The sequence below is a fragment of the Scyliorhinus canicula genome, chromosome 1 (genome assembly GCF_902713615.1).
Source record: "Scyliorhinus canicula chromosome 1, sScyCan1.1, whole genome shotgun sequence".
Taxonomy (NCBI): domain Eukaryota; kingdom Metazoa; phylum Chordata; class Chondrichthyes; order Carcharhiniformes; family Scyliorhinidae; genus Scyliorhinus; species Scyliorhinus canicula.
In genome coordinates this window covers 264,659,865-264,678,024 of record NC_052146.1, presented here as the reverse complement: position 1 = coordinate 264,678,024, position 18,160 = coordinate 264,659,865, and the positions used below count along the sequence as shown (strand labels likewise).

At 45.2% G+C, this 18,160-nt stretch overlaps 1 protein-coding gene across 7 annotated transcripts in view; it reads right to left on the bottom strand.

Annotated features, from left to right (window-relative positions):
* Positions 1-18,160, bottom strand: part of LOC119973985 (echinoderm microtubule-associated protein-like 4) — a 403,736-nt gene that overhangs the window by 40,768 nt on the left and 344,808 nt on the right. For 6 of the 7 annotated variants that reach the window (XM_038812765.1, XM_038812749.1, XM_038812730.1 and 3 more), the window contains 2 exons: positions 9,937-10,025; positions 4,796-4,893 (listed from right to left, as the gene is read on the bottom strand). In XM_038812765.1, the coding sequence (XP_038668693.1) occupies positions 4,796-4,893; positions 9,937-10,025 (187 nt within the window). Of the gene's footprint in view, positions 1-4,791; positions 4,894-9,936; positions 10,026-18,160 lie in introns of all 7 variants that reach the window. The other variant, XR_005462431.1, reaches the window with a different exon arrangement.

The window sequence follows — 18,160 nt, the reverse complement described above, 5'->3', positions numbered from 1 at the left end:
ATGTTGAAAATGCTCGTCAGGTCAGACAGCATCTATGGAGTTTACGGGCCTGAACATCCTCGAAGTAGCAATCAGTGTCAGATTGCTACTCCAAACTCAGTTTCTTACCTTAAATCCACCACTGAAGGTGGCAAGGGGGCAGGATGTACTCAGGTTGGGGCCTTCAATGTTCGTCACAAAGAGTGGCTCGGTCGTACCACCACAGGACATATCTGTTAGATTGAGACTGCGGCAGGTGGTGAGGGAACCAAGAAAAAACATTTTTCACCTCATCTTCACAAAACTGCCTGCCACAGATGCATCTGTCCATTACCATATCAGTAGGAGTGAGCACTGCACAGTTCTTGTGGAGACAATGTCTCATCTTCACATTGGGGATGCCCTCCAGTGTGTTGTGTGGCACTACCACCGTGGGATAAATGTCTTAACTTGACTGGGGATCTTTGAGCCGCTATGGAACATCAGCAGCAGCAGAACTGTACTCAACCACAATCTGTAACCTCATGGCCCAACATATCCCCCACTCTACCAGTACCACCAAGCCAGGGGATCAACCCTGGTTCAATGAAGAACGCTGGAGGGCACGCCAGGAATAACACCATGTCAACCTAGTGAGGCTACCACACCGGGCCACTTGGGTGCCAAGCAGCATTATAAGCAAGTAATAGACAGAAGTAAGCAATTCCACAACCAAAGGATCAGATCGAAGTTCTACAGTTCTGCCACATCCAGCATGAATGATGGTGGAAAGTTAAACAACTCAGTTAAAGAGGAGGCTCCATATATATGGCAGGAGTAGGCCACTCGCCCCTTTGGGCCTGCACCACCATTCAATATGATCATGGCTGATCATGCAAATTCAGTGTCCCACTCTGACTTTCTCTCCATACCCCTTGATCCCTTTAACTGCTAGGGCCACGTCCAGCTCCCTCTTGAATAAGAGTCATCGGACTCTAAACGTTTGCTCTTTTCTCTCCCTACAGATGCTGCCAGACTTGCTGAGATGTTCCAGCATTTTCTCTTTTGTTTCAGATTCCAGCATCCGCAGCAATTTGCTTTTATCCCTCTTGAATATCTCAAACAAACTGACCCCAACAGCTTTCTGTGGTAGAGAATTCCACAAGTTCACAACTCTCTGAGAGAATAACTTCTTCCTCATCTCAGTCCTGAATGGCTTATCCCTTATTCTTAGGCTGTGACCCCTAGATCTGGACATGCCCAGTATCGGAAACATTCTTCCCGCATCTAGCCTGTTCGGTCTCATCAGGATTTTATCTGTTTCTATTTCTTCATATGTCAGTCCTGCCATCCCACAAATTAGTCTGGTGAACCTTTGCTGCACACCCTCAATAGCAAGGATGTCCTTCTTCAAACTAGGAGACCAAAATTGCACACAATACTCAAGGTGGGGCCTCACCAAGGCCCTGTATAACCGCAGCAAGACATCCCTACTCCTATACTCAAATACTCTCGCTATGAAGGCCAGCATACCATTAGCTTTCCTCACCGCCTGCTGTACCTGCACGGCAATTTTCAGCGACTGTTCCACTATGACACCCAGGTCTCGTTACACTTCCCCTTTTCTTAAACTGCTACCATTCAGATCATAAGATGCCTTCCTTTATTTGCCACCAAAGTGGATAACCTCACATTTACCCACATTATATTGCATTTGCCTACTCAGCCAGCCTCTCCAAGTCGCCCTGCAACCTCTTTGCATCCTCCTCACAGCACACACTGCCACCCAGCTTAGTGTCGTCTGAAAATTTGGAGATATTGCATGCAAGTCCTTCGTCCAAATCATTAATGTATATTGTGAACAGCTGGGGTTCCAGCACTGAACCCTGCAGTAAACCCACTAGTCACTGCCTGATACTCTGAAAAGGACTTTATTCCCACTCCTTCCTGTTTGCCAACCAATTCTCTATCCACGTCAATATATTACCCCCAATACTATGAGCTTTAATTTTGCTCACTAATCTCTTGTGTGGGACCGTGTCAAAAGCCTTTTGAAATTCCAGATACACAACATCCATTGGTTAATACAAAGGACGTGGTTTTTAAATTTTAAAAATAATAATCTTTATTGTCACGAGTAGGCTTACATTAACACTGCAATGACGTTACTGTGAAAAGTCCCTAGTTGTTAGGCGAATTGGACATTCTGAATTCTCCCTCAGTGTACCTGACTCGGGGATTTTCACAGCAACTTCCTTGCAGTGTTACTGTAAGCCTACTCGTGACAGTAATAAAGATAATTATTGTTATTCATCCTTGTCCACTCTACTGGTCACATCCTCAAAGCATTCCACAAGATTTATCAAGCATGATTTCCCTTCAGTGAATCCATGCTGACTTGGATCAACCCTGTCCCCTCTTTCCAAATACTCAGTTATTTCATCCTTAATAATTTACTCCAGCATTTTCTCCACCACCGACGTCAGGTTAACTGGTCTATAATTCCCTGTTTTCTCTCTCTCACTTTTTTTAAAAAGTGGGGTTACATTAGCTACCCTCCAATCCACTGGAACTCTTCCAGAGTCTGTAGAATGCTGGAAAATGATCACCAATGCGTTCACTATTTCCAGGGCTAATCTGGGATGCAAAACATCTGGCTCTGGGGACTTAACGGGTTTTAAACCCATCAATTTCACCAATACAACTTTCTGACTAATAAGGATTTCCTTCAGTTCCTCTTTCATGCTAGACCCTCTGTTCCCTATTATTTAGGTAAGGTTATTTGTGTCCTCCTTAGTGAAGCCAAATCCAAAGTATTTGTTCAACTGGTATGCCATCTCTTTGTTGTCCATTATAAATTCACCTGATTCTAACTATAAGGGTATTCTACAATACCCTATAAAGACATTTGTCTTTACCAGTCTTTTTCTCTTCACATATCAATAGATGCTTTTGCAGTCAGTTTTTATGTTTTCTGCAAGCTTATTCTTGTATTATAGTTTCCCCTTCTGAATTAAAACCTTTGTCCTCCTCTGCTGAACTTTAAATTTCTCCCAGTTCTCAGGCTCGCTGTATTTTCTGGTCAATTTATATGCCACCTCTTTGGCTTTAACACTATCCTTGATTTCCCTTGTTAGCCATGGTTGAGCCACATTCCCAGTTTTACTCTTGCGCCAGACGGATGTACAATTATTGAAGTTAATCCGTGTGTTCTTTAAATGTCTGGCATTGCCTATCCACTGTCAACCCTTAAATATCTTTTGCCAGCCTATCCTAGCCAATGCACATCTCATACCATCAAAGTTAGCTTTTTTTCCCTAGCCTTTCCCTTTCAGGACCCTAGCCTCAAGACGTACTGTGTCACTCTCCAACTTAATGAAGAATTCTATCATATTATGGCCACTCTTCCCCAAAGGACGTCGCATCACAACATTGCTACTTAATCCTCTCTCATTCCACAATACCCAGCCTAGGATGGCCTGCTCTCTAGTTCGTTCCTCAACGTATTTGTTGAGAAAACCACCCAATATCCATTCCAGGAAATCCTCCTCCATCGCATTGCTACCAATTTGATTCGCCCAATAAATATCCAGATTGAAGTCACCCATAATAACTGTTGTACCCTTACTGCACGCATCTCTAAAGTTCTGTTTGATGCCATCCCCAACCTCACAACTACTGTTTGGTGGTCTGTACACAACTCCCACTAACATTTATTGCCCTTTGATGTTCCACAGCTCCACCCGTTTAGATTCCACATTGTCCAGGCTCACCAACACCGTCTCAATGGCATCTAGGGATGGGCAATAAATGCTGGCTTAGACAGCGACACATACATTCCGTAAATTAATTTAAAAAAGGATCCACAAGAGTACCCAGGGATGAGTAACTTCAGTCACATGGATTGAATGGAGAAGCTGCGGCTGTTCTCCTTGGAAGAGAGGAGTAAGAGGATATTTGATACGTGTTCAAAATCATAAGGGATTTGGACAGAGCAGAATAGAAGAAGCTGTTCACGTTGACAGAGGGCACAGATTTAAGGTAATTGGCAAAAGTAGCAACAGTAAAATGAGGAAAATCGTTTTTAAGCAGCAAATAGTTAGGATTGAATGAACTACCCGAAAGTGTGAAGGCAGCTTCAACTGTGGTTTCCGAAAGAGAAATGGACAATTGACTGAAGAGAATAAATTAATAGTAGACAGACTTGGACATGAATGGTTTATAATCTGAAGGTGTAAAAAAAGTTCAGCACAGGAAGACACATTTTGCTGCATTTGCTTTAATCTAAAAGTCATATTTGCATTCCTGAGTGATCTGGGTAAAAATGTGTGCAGATTTTTTGGAATGATAGTTATCATTTATAGGGAAAGTTAAAGTGTTCAAACTCATAAGGGGTTTGGACAGGGCAGAAAGGAAGAAGCTGTACACGTTGACAGAGGGCACATCATTTATAATGTGGAGATGCCGGCGTTGGACTGGGGTGAGCACAGTAAGAAGTCTTACAACACCAGGTTAAAGTCCAACAGGTTTGTTTCAAACACGAGCTTTCGGAGCACGGCTCCTTCTTCAGGTGAATGGAAAGGCTTGACAAGCCTTTCCATTCACCTGAAGAAGGAGCCGTGCTCCGAAAGCTCGTGTTTGAAACAAACCTGTTGGACTTTAACCTGGTGTTGTAAGACTTCTTACTGACATCATTTATAGGGGAAGTTAAAGAATAATTGAAAGGGCATTTCTGAAATTCTATGCATGTACAGAGCATGCTTTGTGAGAAATCAATAAATGTCCATATTTCTCATGCATTTCATTTCATATTAAACATTTTTTAGTACTCACTCACAGTGCATTTTCCTTGTCTGCTGTATTTTCTGCCATTTTCAGCTACGGTGTAGATGTAAATAAAATTGTCATGGGACCCCACTGCCAAGTAATTACCATCTGTAAATAAAATTAGAAGCATTCAACTAAACATACAATAGTAAATTATAACCATGTATTTTCAGCATAGCAAGCTCTCTGGGAATATCGAAGTAAGAAGAGTTGCTGCTGAATATTCTAGAACAATTGGTTAGTAGTTATTTGAAGAGTATATTAAGTAACTGACCAAAATTATTGAAGGAATTTCCCCCCATATATTCACATGCTTCAATCTATTATGGGTGGCATGCCATAATACAATCTATCTTATGTCATAATTGATATCAATGTTACTCTGAGCTCAGCCAGAATTAGTTACAATTTAAACCGCATTTGCCCATTTAGAAAATTGAAATCCGAATGATCCAATTGGGTTCAAGCCAAAATGAATTGGCTGAGAGCAAAATTCATGTCTGCCCTATGTAACTGAGGATGACCAAGCCATCATTACTGGTATTGGTGTAATCATAAGAATTAGAAGCAGAGAATACTGGAAACACTCAGCAGGTAAAGAAACATCTGTGGAGAGAGAAACAAAGGTAATATTTCAGGTGGATAACACAGATCAGTGTTTTTCAAACTTTTTTTCCGGGGACCCATTTTTGCCAACCGGCCAAACTTCGGGACCCAGCCCAGCCGACCTTCGCGGCCCACGTCGGCCGACCTTCGCGGCCCACGCCGGCCGACCTTCGCGGCCCACGCCGGCCGGCCTTCGCGGCCCACGCCGGCCGGCCTTTGCGGCCCACGCCGGCCGACCTTCGCGGCCCACGCCGGCCGACCTTCGCGGCCCACGTCGGACGACCTTCGCGTCCCACACCGGCTGACCTTCGCGGCCCAGTATTTTCTCTTACCTTGTTTGTTGCTGACAAAAGTGGAGGAAATGGTTTTGGGTCCCTTTGGCCCCAGTGGTCCCTTGCCCCCCCCCCCCCCCCCCCGAACTTCTGGAAAAAAAGGCTGTAGTTTTGCGCATGCACGATAATCGAGCACGCATGCGCGGTGCGGCCAAATTTTTTTTTATATGTTCGTGGCCATTTTGAAGGCCGCTTGCAGCTGGCATAGTTAAAAGCCGGCTGCTGCGGACAGATTTGCGCGATCGGGAGTACCGCGACAGATGGCTCCGTGATCCTCTCGACACCCGCCCACGACCCACCCGCGGGTCGCGCCCCCGACTTTGACAATGCCTGACATAGGTTAACCTGAACTGCTAAACAAGAGTGCTCATGGCTGTCCTTGAAGAAAGCAACACTGAAACATCTGGGATCTTTGTGGCTTCGCTCCAGATTCCCCAATCCACTTCCATCCCCAGTTCGTCCTCCCATTTTCGGCTGGCTCCATCTAGTGGTATTCTTGCCCTATCCAGTATCTGTCCATAGATGTTCCCACAGCTTCCCCCCAATCCTTACTATCGTGTTTATTAGTTCCTGCTGTATTGTGTCTTTCGGGGTCCTGGGGTACCTTGTCGCTTCCTTTCAGGGAAAGTGTTTAATTCGAAGGTGCCCTACTTCCTGTCCTGTCGTTAGTTCCAGGTTTTCCGTCAGTTCACCCAAGGTCGTGAGTCTGTCCCCTACGTAAAAGTCCCTGACTTTTTAAAGATGAGTAGTCTTGTCTGAAGACAAGGAAGAGGCTGAAACAACCTAGTTGAAGCAGCTATTTGAAGATATCCAGCCAGAGTCTGAAGGGGCTCCAACCAGAGCCACATCTGTTTTATAAAGCAAGTATTACACAATGCCCTGCTAATTTTAAGATGGATTAAGTACTGTATGTTTCTTTGCTTGTTGTTTAATGGGAAAGTATATAGTTGTATTAAGGGGTATTGTAAGATATTCTTTTCGGTTGTGAAATTAAAAGTTCAATATTGTATTCATAATAAAGTTTTGTTTTAGAGATACCAAAGCCCTATTTTTCATGCAATCACTTCTGAAGCGAATCATTCTTTCCGCACAAACTAAAATATTGGGGGTTTGGTCCAGTATCCTAGCCACTGCTGTGAGCTAGTCTGGGATTGTAATACCGGGTCGATGTCGATGCCAGTGCTGTAGCTGTACTGGAACAGCTTGGATAGGGATGCGGCACATTCTGGAGCACAAGTCCTCAGCAGTAACTGCCGGAATATTATGAGGGTCCATAGCCTTTGCAGTATCCAGTGCCTTCAGATGTTTCTTGCTATCCCATGCAGTGAATCGAATTGGCTGAAGTTTGGCATCTGTGATGCTGGGGCCCTCCGGAGGAGGCTACGATGGATCATCCACTTGGAACATCTGGCTGAAGATGGCTGTGAATGCTCCAGCCTTGTATTTTGCACTGATATGCTGGGCTCCTCAATCACAGACAATGGGGATATTTGTGGAGCCGCCTCTTTAGAACAAAGAAAATTACAGCACAGGAACAGGCCCTTCGGCCCTCCCAGAGATCCCAGATCTCTCTGTACATTCAATTTTCCCCAGGACTCTTCCATTGACCGTATAGTCTGCTCTTGAATTAGATCTTCCAAAATGCATCACCTCGCATTTGCCTGGATTGAACTCCAGTGAGCTTTAAGTGAGTTGTTCACGGCCAGATGTGGCAGGACTGTAGAGGTTAATCCGATCCATCAGTTGTGGAATTGTTTAGCTCTGTCTATTACTTACTGCTTATGCTGTTTGGCATGCAAGTAGTCCTGTGTTGTAGCTTCACCAAGGTGTCACCTCATTTTTAGGAATGCCTGGTGTTGCTCCTGGCATGAGATTACAGACTGTGATGGAGTACAATTCTGTTGATGGCCCGCAGTGTCTCATGGTTGACCAGCCTAGAGTGGTAGTACCACACAAGATGGCGACTATCCTCAATATGTGAAGAGTGGGGACGAACAGCGAGAGAGACAGACAAACAGGCAGAGAGAGACAGAGTACGAAAGGAGAGAGAGAGAGACACACAGAGTGCGGAAGAAGAGAGAGAGCAAAAGGAGAGACAGAGGGAAAGGAGAGAGAGCGACAGTAGGAAAGGAGAGAGGGAAACAGTGGGGAAGGAGAGAGACAGAATGGGAAAAGAGAGAGAGAGAGAGAGAGCGAGCTGGACAGAATGGGGAAGGAGACACACACACACACACAGTGGGAAAGGAGTTAAACAGAGTGGGAAAGGAGGGAGGGAGAGAGAGAGAGAGAGAGAGAGAGAGAGAGAGAGAGAGAGAGAGAGAGAGAGAGAGAGGAGGAAAGGAGAGAAAGAAAAAGAGTGGAAAAAGGGAGAAACAGTGGGAAAGGAGAGAGAGACAGAATGGGATAGGAGAGAGAGAGCGAGTTGGACAGAATGGGGAAGGAGACACACACACACACACAGTGGGAAAGGAGTTAAACAGAGTGGGAAAGGAGGGAGGGAGGGAGGGAGAGAAAGAGAGAGAGAGAGGAGAGAGAGAGAGAGAGAGAGAGAGAGAGAGAGAGAGAGAGAGAGAAAGAGAGAGGAGGAAAGGAGAGAAAGAAAAAGAGTGGAAAAAGGGAGAAACAATGGGAAAGGAGAGTGAGACAGAATGGGATAGGAAAGAGAGAGAGCGAGAGACTGAGTGATAAAGGAGGGAAAGAGAGAGTGAGTGGGGAGAGGGAGAGGGAGAAAGATACACAAACGCAGATTTAAAAAGGACAGAGGAAGAGAGGGTGAGAATGGGGAGTGAGACTGAAGAGAGAGTAAGAAAGAGTGGGTATGGAGAGAGATAGAGAGACAGAGTGGGAAAAGGGGGAGGGACACAGTGGAAAAGGAGAGAGCCAGACAAACTGGGAAAAGAGAGACACACAGAGACAGACGCACAGTAGGAAAGGGAAGCAAACAAAAAGTTGAGTGGTGTGGATGAGACAAGTTGTGCTACTCAGGACTTGCTTGGGTTTAGTGTTTCCCAATTTGAATTTGTATCGTATTTTTGTCATATTCAGTGATTTATTTATTTTGCTAATTACTCCAGCTCGGAATGCACAATGCTACACATGTATGGTTCATAATTGCAATTGTACATTGGTTTTTGTAGGCAAGAAATATCCAAAGGACCTAATTCTGGCTTTATCATGGTTTCCTATGTTAAAGTGAGAACTTACTGCATTGGAAAAGGAAGTCTGATGTTGCCAGTTCACTCATGCTGACTTGCTGGAAGTCCATGACTCTAAATATTCTGCAATATAATCCACTAGCACTCCTGGTTCCAAAATATCAAATCAGGTAAACTCAGGTTTTGCTCTGCCTATTTAAAGAGCTATTTTTGAAATAAAAATTATGTGGATTAAATTCTTCATGTCACTGGCATTCTAGTATTAATGCTGAGCGCACATCTATAACAGGGTATAAGGAAAATCAGTCAGAAAGGCAAATATGCCATGAAAATTGGTCACAGTTACATAAAGGAATATTTACTAAACAGTTCTCCTGTGTCAGCGTGGGTTTCCTCCGGGTGCTCCAGTTTCTTTCCACAGTCCAAAGATGTGCTGGTTACGTGCATTGGGCATGTTTAATTGCCCCTTAATGTCCAAAGATGTGCAGGTGAGGTGAGGTTATGGGGATTGGGGAGGAGGGGTAGAGGTGGTGGTGGTGGTGGTGGTGGGGAGAGGAAGGGTGAAAGTAAACCCATAGGTTACCTTTTCATTTGTTTATATTTACACTCTTGGCTTATTTCCATGTTGGCACATAATTTGGGAGTGCAAGATAATTTGGTTTGGTGATGCTGCCGCCTTTGCAAGTACAGACACTTTTTGATAATTGGAGGTGAGACTGATACTGCTGATCCTGTCGATTTTACTTTCTCCTTGAGAAGCAATACTTTGTTACGGAATTATCTACCTGCCAAAACCTGGTCAAATGCTCAACCGAGAAGGACAAGTGTCAATATCAGTTAAAAGTAGGATTTGCACATTTGGTTCTATCTGTTTAGAATTGAGCTTAGCCAATCCAAATCAACCCTGATCACCAGTAAGGGCTCGAAAGAACAGGAAAATATCTGGGAACCTTTCATCACCAAAGTGCACTTATTGCTTTTGTTCAAGATTACAACATAGCGTTTTAAATGTTGTTATAGTACAATGATTGGAACAAAGATAAAACACATTTGATTACCTGGAGAATACCGCATCACTGACAGCTGTTCGTTTCCATCAGTGTGTATTGAAACTAGATCTTTTGTTTCAGCATCTAGAACAAACCACCTGTTGTACAAGAAATATTAATTAATCAAATTAATTGCCACTTCAGCAATTATATTGTTGCACGCATCAATAAATATTATATTTGCTTGGAAACATCTTCCTTGGACCATTAATCATTTTAGGTTTTACATTTAACCAGATAATTCATTCTGATTATCACTTTTTTACGCTTAGCTCTGCTATGTTAGCATTCTAATTGAGTTACATTCGGCTATGCCTGAAAGTGAAGAGAGATGCCTGCCGTTTGTCTTTAATTGTGAATAAAGTTTAGTTAACAAGTACAGAATGCACTACTCGAGTGTCAGCCAAAGAATCTAATATTGAGGTGTATGCTTTAAACGATTGCTTAGAATGGGCCCATTGTGTGAAGGCATACTTTTGACAATCATTACTTTCCCATTGATTATATTCCAAAGTTCTCTGACAGTTTGACAGATTTCAATGTTTTTCTTGGTTATGACTGTGAAACTCTCAACCTTTATTTAAATACTACAGAGGAAACAATAAAAACAGTGTCTGAAAATTGGATGCCTGGAAACATTTCCCAATGGTTCACCGGATATTAATTTCTGATTCTCACTTGGCTGCCATGTGCAATCACTGGAGTAATAAGAGTAGAATTAAAGTCATGGGTGAGGCCTACAAAATGTAGAATGCCATAAGTTAAATGATGTTTTTTAAAAAGCCAAATTTAAACGATTTAAAAAAAAAATTAAGCCACCTTTTAATGGTGCAGTTACAAGAATATTTTTGCATCTTGGTAAGCAGTTTCAGTTTAACAATGTAAAACAAACCGAATAACACCAAAGGCAAACCTCAACCTGACTGGATAGAAACCTTGTGAAAGACCTAGTGGAGGGATCTTGTATAACTTGGATTTTATATTGCATACAGCACGTCTCCAATGTGGCATCAAACCAAGTTTAAAAATAAAACCAGAAAATGCTGGGAGCACTCAGTTAGCCTGGCAGCATCGGGGGAAGAGAGAAACAGAGCTAATGCGATCAGGCCCTTCCACCCTTTCAAACATGCCCTGCTGTTCTTTTTCTCATCCTTCCCCCATTCACTTGCTCAAAACTCATCGCATTGCTATCTTTTCCCTGCTTTGATGAAAGGTCACGAGTTGAAACCTCAATCCTGTTTCTCTTCTCTCCATAAATGCTGCTACACTTGTTGAGTATTGTCAGTCCTTTCAGATTTCCAGTATCTGCAGTATTTTGCCAGGTTTTGGTGGTGTATTTCATTAATTTACAGAATTGTTTTAAATGTTTTGGGAAAGTAGGCACCCTCACTCTCACATCTTTCCTCTTGCCTTGGAACTTATTAGTCAGATAAAACGTTAAGTACGGCATTGTTGGAATCTCATTCAACAACTTACATTGATATAGCACCCTTCCTGTAATGAAATGCCCTAAGGTGCTTCAAGGGAACATCGAATAATCAAACTTTAAATTTTTTTTAAAAATGTACCTAATTAATTTTTCTTCCAATTAAGGTGCTATTTAGCATGGCAAGTCCACCTACTTTGCACATCTTTGGGTTGTACGGATGAGACCCGTACAAACACGGACAAATCAAACTATGACACTAAGGACATATTAGATCACGTGACTAAAAAAATTGGTCACCTGGTCTAGTTGCTTGACTGGGAGCCAATATGGGTAAGCAAACGCAGGGATGATAGGGAACAGGACTTCCTCTGAGATAAGACATAAGTAGAAGGGTTTTGCATGGCTTCAAACTTATGGAGGGTACAACAAGGGAGAAGTGCATTGGATTAGCCAAGTGTGGAGGTAATGAAGGCATAAATGAGGAATTTAGCAGCAGGTAGGCTGAGAGAAGGGCCAAGTTGAACACACTATTGGAGGCGGAAAAAGCCTGTCCTGTAGCTATCTGTCTCAGCAACAACTCACACACACCTTAAATGGTGATAGTAGTCAAATGGGACTGGACACAACACAATTTAAAGAAGATGCAGGGGATATTAGGAACTTGGGTCTAGAAATGGGGGTCCAAGGTGTAGCAGACAGTTTAAGGGTAAACAGACCGAAGGAAAATACAATGAATTCGGACTCAAAGGGATATGCCCACACCTGGCAGAGTCAAATGGTCCATTCAGACTTGACCCATTAGGGAATGCATAAGGGAATTTGCCCAAGATTTATTGTCTTTCGGGACATTCCTGCACAACCAGCCATTATCTGATGACCATTTGTCTGTCAATGAGAGGTAGTTGCATATAAATGGCATAGCTCTCGTGTCGTTTGTGGGCAAAGCAGCCCGATTACAGTTCATAAATTCCAGTCTGGACATTTCAGAGGAAGACCTTTGAAGGGCTGGTCTGAGCTTGAGAGAGAGGATGAGAATCAATCTGGAACAGAGAAAGATGTGAGCAGCAATGAGACAGGTGATGAAATCTGCGACCCGAGGAGGTGTAAGCAGCCATCGAAGAGACCATAAAAAAGTCACAAAGAGAAAGCTTTGGAAAAGGGTTCCGAACGAATGTCCCTAACAGAATAAAGACTGCTTCCTTAATGCAAGTGTTGCCTTTTTATGTGTAAGTAGAACAAGAGCTGTATTTGCATGAAAAGTGTTGTTTGATGGGAACTAGTGTCAAGGTTAAAAAACAACATGTAATCTGATAGAGGTAGAGTTGAAGTTTACGCACAGCCCTCTAGGGTTGGGAATTTCAAAGATTCACAACACTCTCACGTTAGTCTTTAAAAAACGGACCACTTAATCTGAGATTATGACCATTAGTTCCAGGCTCTCCTGCCAGGAGAAAGCAACCTCACGGGATCTACCCCGACAAAGCCCCTCAGAATCTTCTAAGATAGAATGAGATCACCTAATTCCCTGAAACTCCAGACAGTATGGCCTATTCTACTCAATCTCTCATCATAGAACAATCCTGTCATCCCAGGAATCAATCTAGTGAATCTCCACTACTTAATTTCCAGTGGCAATGTGTCTTTCCAAATGCAAGACGACTTAAAATTATGTACAGTACTCTAGATGTGATCTCACCAAGGCCCTGTAAAATTGTAGCAAGATTTCCTTATTCTTGTTCTCCAACCCCTTTGCAACAAAGGACAATATGCCATTTGTCTTCCACACTGTTTGCTGCACTTACATTTTTAGTTTGTCTTTTTGTGTGAGGACACCAAATCTCGGAATACCAAAATTTAAAAGTTTCTCGTGATTTAAAAAACTTCTGTTTTTCTATTCTTCTTACCAAAGTGAATTACTTCATATTTCCCCACATTTGACACATTATTGCTTATTCATTTGATCTGTTTACATACCTTCGCAGCCTCTTTCAATCATCCTTACAACTTAGTATCTGCACCTAGTTTTGTATCTTTAGTGAACTTGAATACATTAATCTTGGTACTTTCAAATAGGTCATTAATATAAATTGTAAATAATTCAGTTCTCAGCATCCACCGAGCCTTAATCTCCTGCAATAACCTTTCATGTGGCATCTTGTTGGATGTCTTTTAGAAATCCAAATATACTACCTTCACTGGTTCTCCTTTATTTATCCTGTTAGTTACATCCTCCAAAAACCTTTGGTAGATACAATTTTCTTTTGATAAAAACATTTTGATTTTGCCTAATCATGCTATCCTCCTTAATTCCTCCGCAATAATAGATTCCAGCATTTCCTTCATGACTGATGTCATGCTAACAGGCTTGTAATTCCCTCCTTTCTTGAACATTTGCTGCCTCCCAATCTACTGGGTCTATTTTAGAATCCAGGGAATTTTGATTTTGAAAGAACTAAAACCAGGACTAATGCACCCATTATTATTGTAGCTTATTGTCTTGTTGTGAAGATGACAATTTCCCCAATTTTTGTCTCTTTAAAAAAAATATTTTATTCAGGCATTTGCATAAACAAACAACAAACATAACAGATAAGAGAAGTAAAATTATACAACATAACACCAACACCCACTCTCCCCCTGCCTTCCCCCCCTACTCCCATCCTGCTTTCCCCCCTTTTAACCCCCTCCCACCTCCACTCCCCCTCTGCTGACACCTCAATCCTCCTTAAAGAAGTCATTGAATGGCTTCCACCTCCAAGCGAAACCATCAACCAACCCCTCAAGGTGAACTTGACTTCCTCCAACCTCAGGAATAGTGCCAGGTCACGCAGCCAAACCCCCGCTTTCGGCAGCGTCGGGTCCCTCCACCTAAGCAAAATCCATCTCTGGGCTATCAGGGAGGCAAAGGCCGAGAATTCGTCCTCTCTCGCCTCCTGGATCCCTGGGTCTTCCGACACCGGCAATATCGCTACCTCTGGACTCGGGGCCACTTTCACCCCCAACACCTCGGACATTACGATTGCAAACCCCTGCCAGAACTCCTTCAATTTAGGACATGCCCAAAACATGTGGCCATGATTCGCGGACCTCCCCGTGCACCACCCGTACCTGTCCTCTACTCTCTCAAAGAATCTACTCATCTTTGCCACCATCATATGTGCCCTGTGGACTACCTTAAACTGAATAAGACAGCTTTGCACATGAAGAGGACGCATTCACTCTCGGCAGGGCCTCCTCCCACATCTTGGCCTCTATCTCACTCCCCCATTCCTCTTCAGTTTAATGTCTCCCTTCAGGACTCCCTCCCAGTCCATCAGCTCCATGTAAACTTCGGACACCTTCCTCTCCCCTACTCCCTCCTTTGACAACACCTTAGCCTGTAGCCCTGGGAAAGGAAGGTACCGCTCACCTCGCGAAATCCTGGACCCCTAAGTACCTAAAACTATTCCCCTTCATATCGGTCCCGCAACTCATATTCCTCCTCCAGGATCTCTAATTTTGTAAAGCTGCCCCCTACGAACAGGTCCCCGAATCATTCAATCCGTGCCCGTTGCCACTACACAAACCTCGCATTCAACGCCCCCCCCCCCCCCCCCCCCCCCCCCCCCACTGGTGCAAACGTATGATTATCACAAATCGGTGCTCACACTGAGGCACCCTCCAGTCTCAAATGCTGCCTCCACTGCCCCCATGGGGCAGCACGGTAGCATAGTGGTTAGCACCGTTTCTTCACAGCTCCATGGTCCCCGATTCGATTCCTGACTTGGGTCACGGTCTGCGGAGTCTCCACGTTCTCCCCGTGTCTGTATGGGTTTCCACCGGGTGCTCCGGTTTCCTCCCATAATCCAAAGATGTGCAGGTTAGCAGGATTGGCCATGTTAAATTGCCCTTAGCGTCCACAAAAAAAGGTTAGGTGGGGGTTACTGGGTTCCGGGGATAGGGTGGAAGTGTGCGGCTTAAGTGGGGTGCTCTTTCCAAGGGCTGGTGCAGACTCAATGGGCCGAATGGCCTCCTTCTGCACTGTAAATTCTATGAAAATACCCTCAAGGCCAACACCACCACTGGGCTCAATGAGTACCTGGCCGACAAGAATGGCTGAGGCCCTGTCAACAATGCCCCTAAGCTCGTTCCCCTACAAGCCACCTCCATCCACCCCCATACCGACCCCTCCCCACTACCCATTTCATGACCATAGCGATATTAGCCGCCCAGTAGGAATTCATTATATATGGCAACGGCAACCCTGCCCCCACCCCATGCCTTGCACCAAACAAAACCTTTTTACCTGCGGGGTCTACCGCCCATGCAAACCTGGAGATAAATACATTAACCTTGTTAAAGAAGGATTTCAGGACAAAAATCGAGAGGTCCTGAAATATAACCAGGAATCTTGTTAGCACTGTCATCTTCACTGTCTGCACTCGTCCCACCAATGACAGTGGGCCACCTCTTAAAATCCTCCTTCATCTGCTCCACCAACCCAGTCAAATTTAACTCATGTAACTGCGCCCAACCCAGGTCAGCTGGATGCCCAAATATTTGAAGCTCGTCCACACCACCTTAAATGGCAGCTCCCCCAACTCCCTCTCCTGGCCTCTGGTCTCAATCGAAAACACTTTGCTATCTCCCATGTTCAACTTGTACCCAGAGAACCGACCAAAATCCTCCAAAATTCCCATAATGCTGCCAATGCCCCCCAATGGGTCTGTAATATTTAACAGCAGGTCGTCCGCGTAAAACAAAACCCTATGCACCACCAACCCCCCCGCTGCACAATCCCTTTACAGACTCTCGATGCTCTAGACGTCATAGCCAATGGCTCTGTAGCCTAGGCAAAAAGCAACGGGGAGAGTGGGCACCCTGCCTCGTCCCATGGGGCAACCCAAAATATCCTGAACATACCCGGTTTGTCTGCACACTTGCGACCGGTGCCTTGTACAACAACCAAACCCAGTCCACAAACAGCTGCCCAAACCCAAACCAGCTCAGCACCTCCCACAGATATTCCCATTCCACCCAGTCGAAAGCCTTCTCCACGTCCATCGCTACTGCCACTTCCACTTCCTGCCGCTTTGAGAGCATCATAATCGTGTTAAGAAACCTCCTCAGATTTGCTGACAACTGCCTTCCTTTCACAAAACTCCGTTTGGCCCTCACCGATCAACCCCGGGACACAGTCCTCAATTTGCAAAGCCAACAACTTTGCCAACAACTTAGCATCCACATTCAGCAACAATATCGGACAGTACGATCCACACAGCTCCAGATCCTTATTTTTTTCAGTACCAGGGAGATGGATGCCTGCGATAGTGCAAGGGGAATTCCCCCCTCTCCCTAGCCTCATTATATGCCCTCCCCAGCAAAGGCCCCAGGTCCCCCCCCAAACCTTTTATATAACTCCACCGGGAACCCATCTGGACCCAGGGCCTTCCCTGCCTGTATCGCCCCCATACTCTCCATCACCTCCCTCAACCCAATATGGGCCCCCAAACCTTGTACCAACTCCTCGTCCACACTGGGAAACTCCAACCCATCCAGGAACCGCCGTATTCCCTCCCCCCCCCCGGCCGGGGTCTCTGACTGATATAACCCTGTAAAATTCCGCAAACACCCCATTTACCCCGGGTCCAGCACCACCCTTCCTGTCCTGTCCTGTCCTTCACATCAATCTCCCTTGCTACTCCTGTTTCCTAAACTCGTGGGCCAGCATCCTACTGCCTCCCCCCTCCCCCCATACTCGCATTTGCCCCCCCCCCCCCCCCCCCCCACATTGCCCCCCTGGCGCTCCGCAAATGCCCTACCGCCTTCCCCGTGGACGCCAATCCAAACTCCATCTGGAGCATCTGCCTCTCCCTCAAGAACCCTGCCTCCAGGGCCTCCGGGTGCCTCTTGTCCACCTTTAAAATCTCTTCCACCAGCCTTGCCATCTCTGCCCGTTCCACCTTCTCCCGATGCGACAGAATCAAAATAAACTCCCACCGAACCAGTGCCTTGAGTGCCTCCCACAGCGTGGTGGCCATGGCCTCCCCCATGTCATTCAGCTCTCCATGTATCACGAATGGCGGCCTCACCTGCTCACATACTACCTCATCTGCCACAGCCCCACATCCAGCCTCCACTGTGGGCACTGCCCTACCTACCCCCCCCCCCCCCCCCCCCCCCCCCCCCCCCGGTCCACTCTACCACTCTGAAATCCATCCAGTGCGGCATGTGGTCTGAGACCACAATCGGCGAATACTCTGAGTCGACTACCCCCACCAACAATGCCTTGTCCACCACAGAAATGTCAATCCGGGAGTACACCCTATGCACATGGTAAAAATACAACATTTATTTCGCCCTCGGCCTCCGAAACCTCCACGGGTCCAACACCCGCCCCCCAAAAAACATTCCATAAACCCATTCAGCTCCTTTGCCACTGTCGACACCTTCCCCAATCTCGGGCTTGACCAGTCCAAACTTGTATTAACCCCCCCCTCCCCCATGATCAACTGGTGCAGGTTCAGGTCAAGAATCTTCCACAGCACCCGCTTCAAACGCCACATCATTTCAATTTGGGGCATAAACATTTACCAGGACCACTGGCATCCCCTCCAGCTTCCCACTAACCATCACAAACATGACACAATGTTCCCCACCTCGAACGCCACCCGCCTATTCACCAGGACCACCACCCCCCTCGTCTGCATGTCCAGTCACGAATGGAACACTTGCTCCACCCATCCTTTCCTCAACCTTGTCTGAATCCTTATCTTTAATGGGTCTCCTGTAGAAAAGGCATATCTGCCTACAAACTCCTCAGGT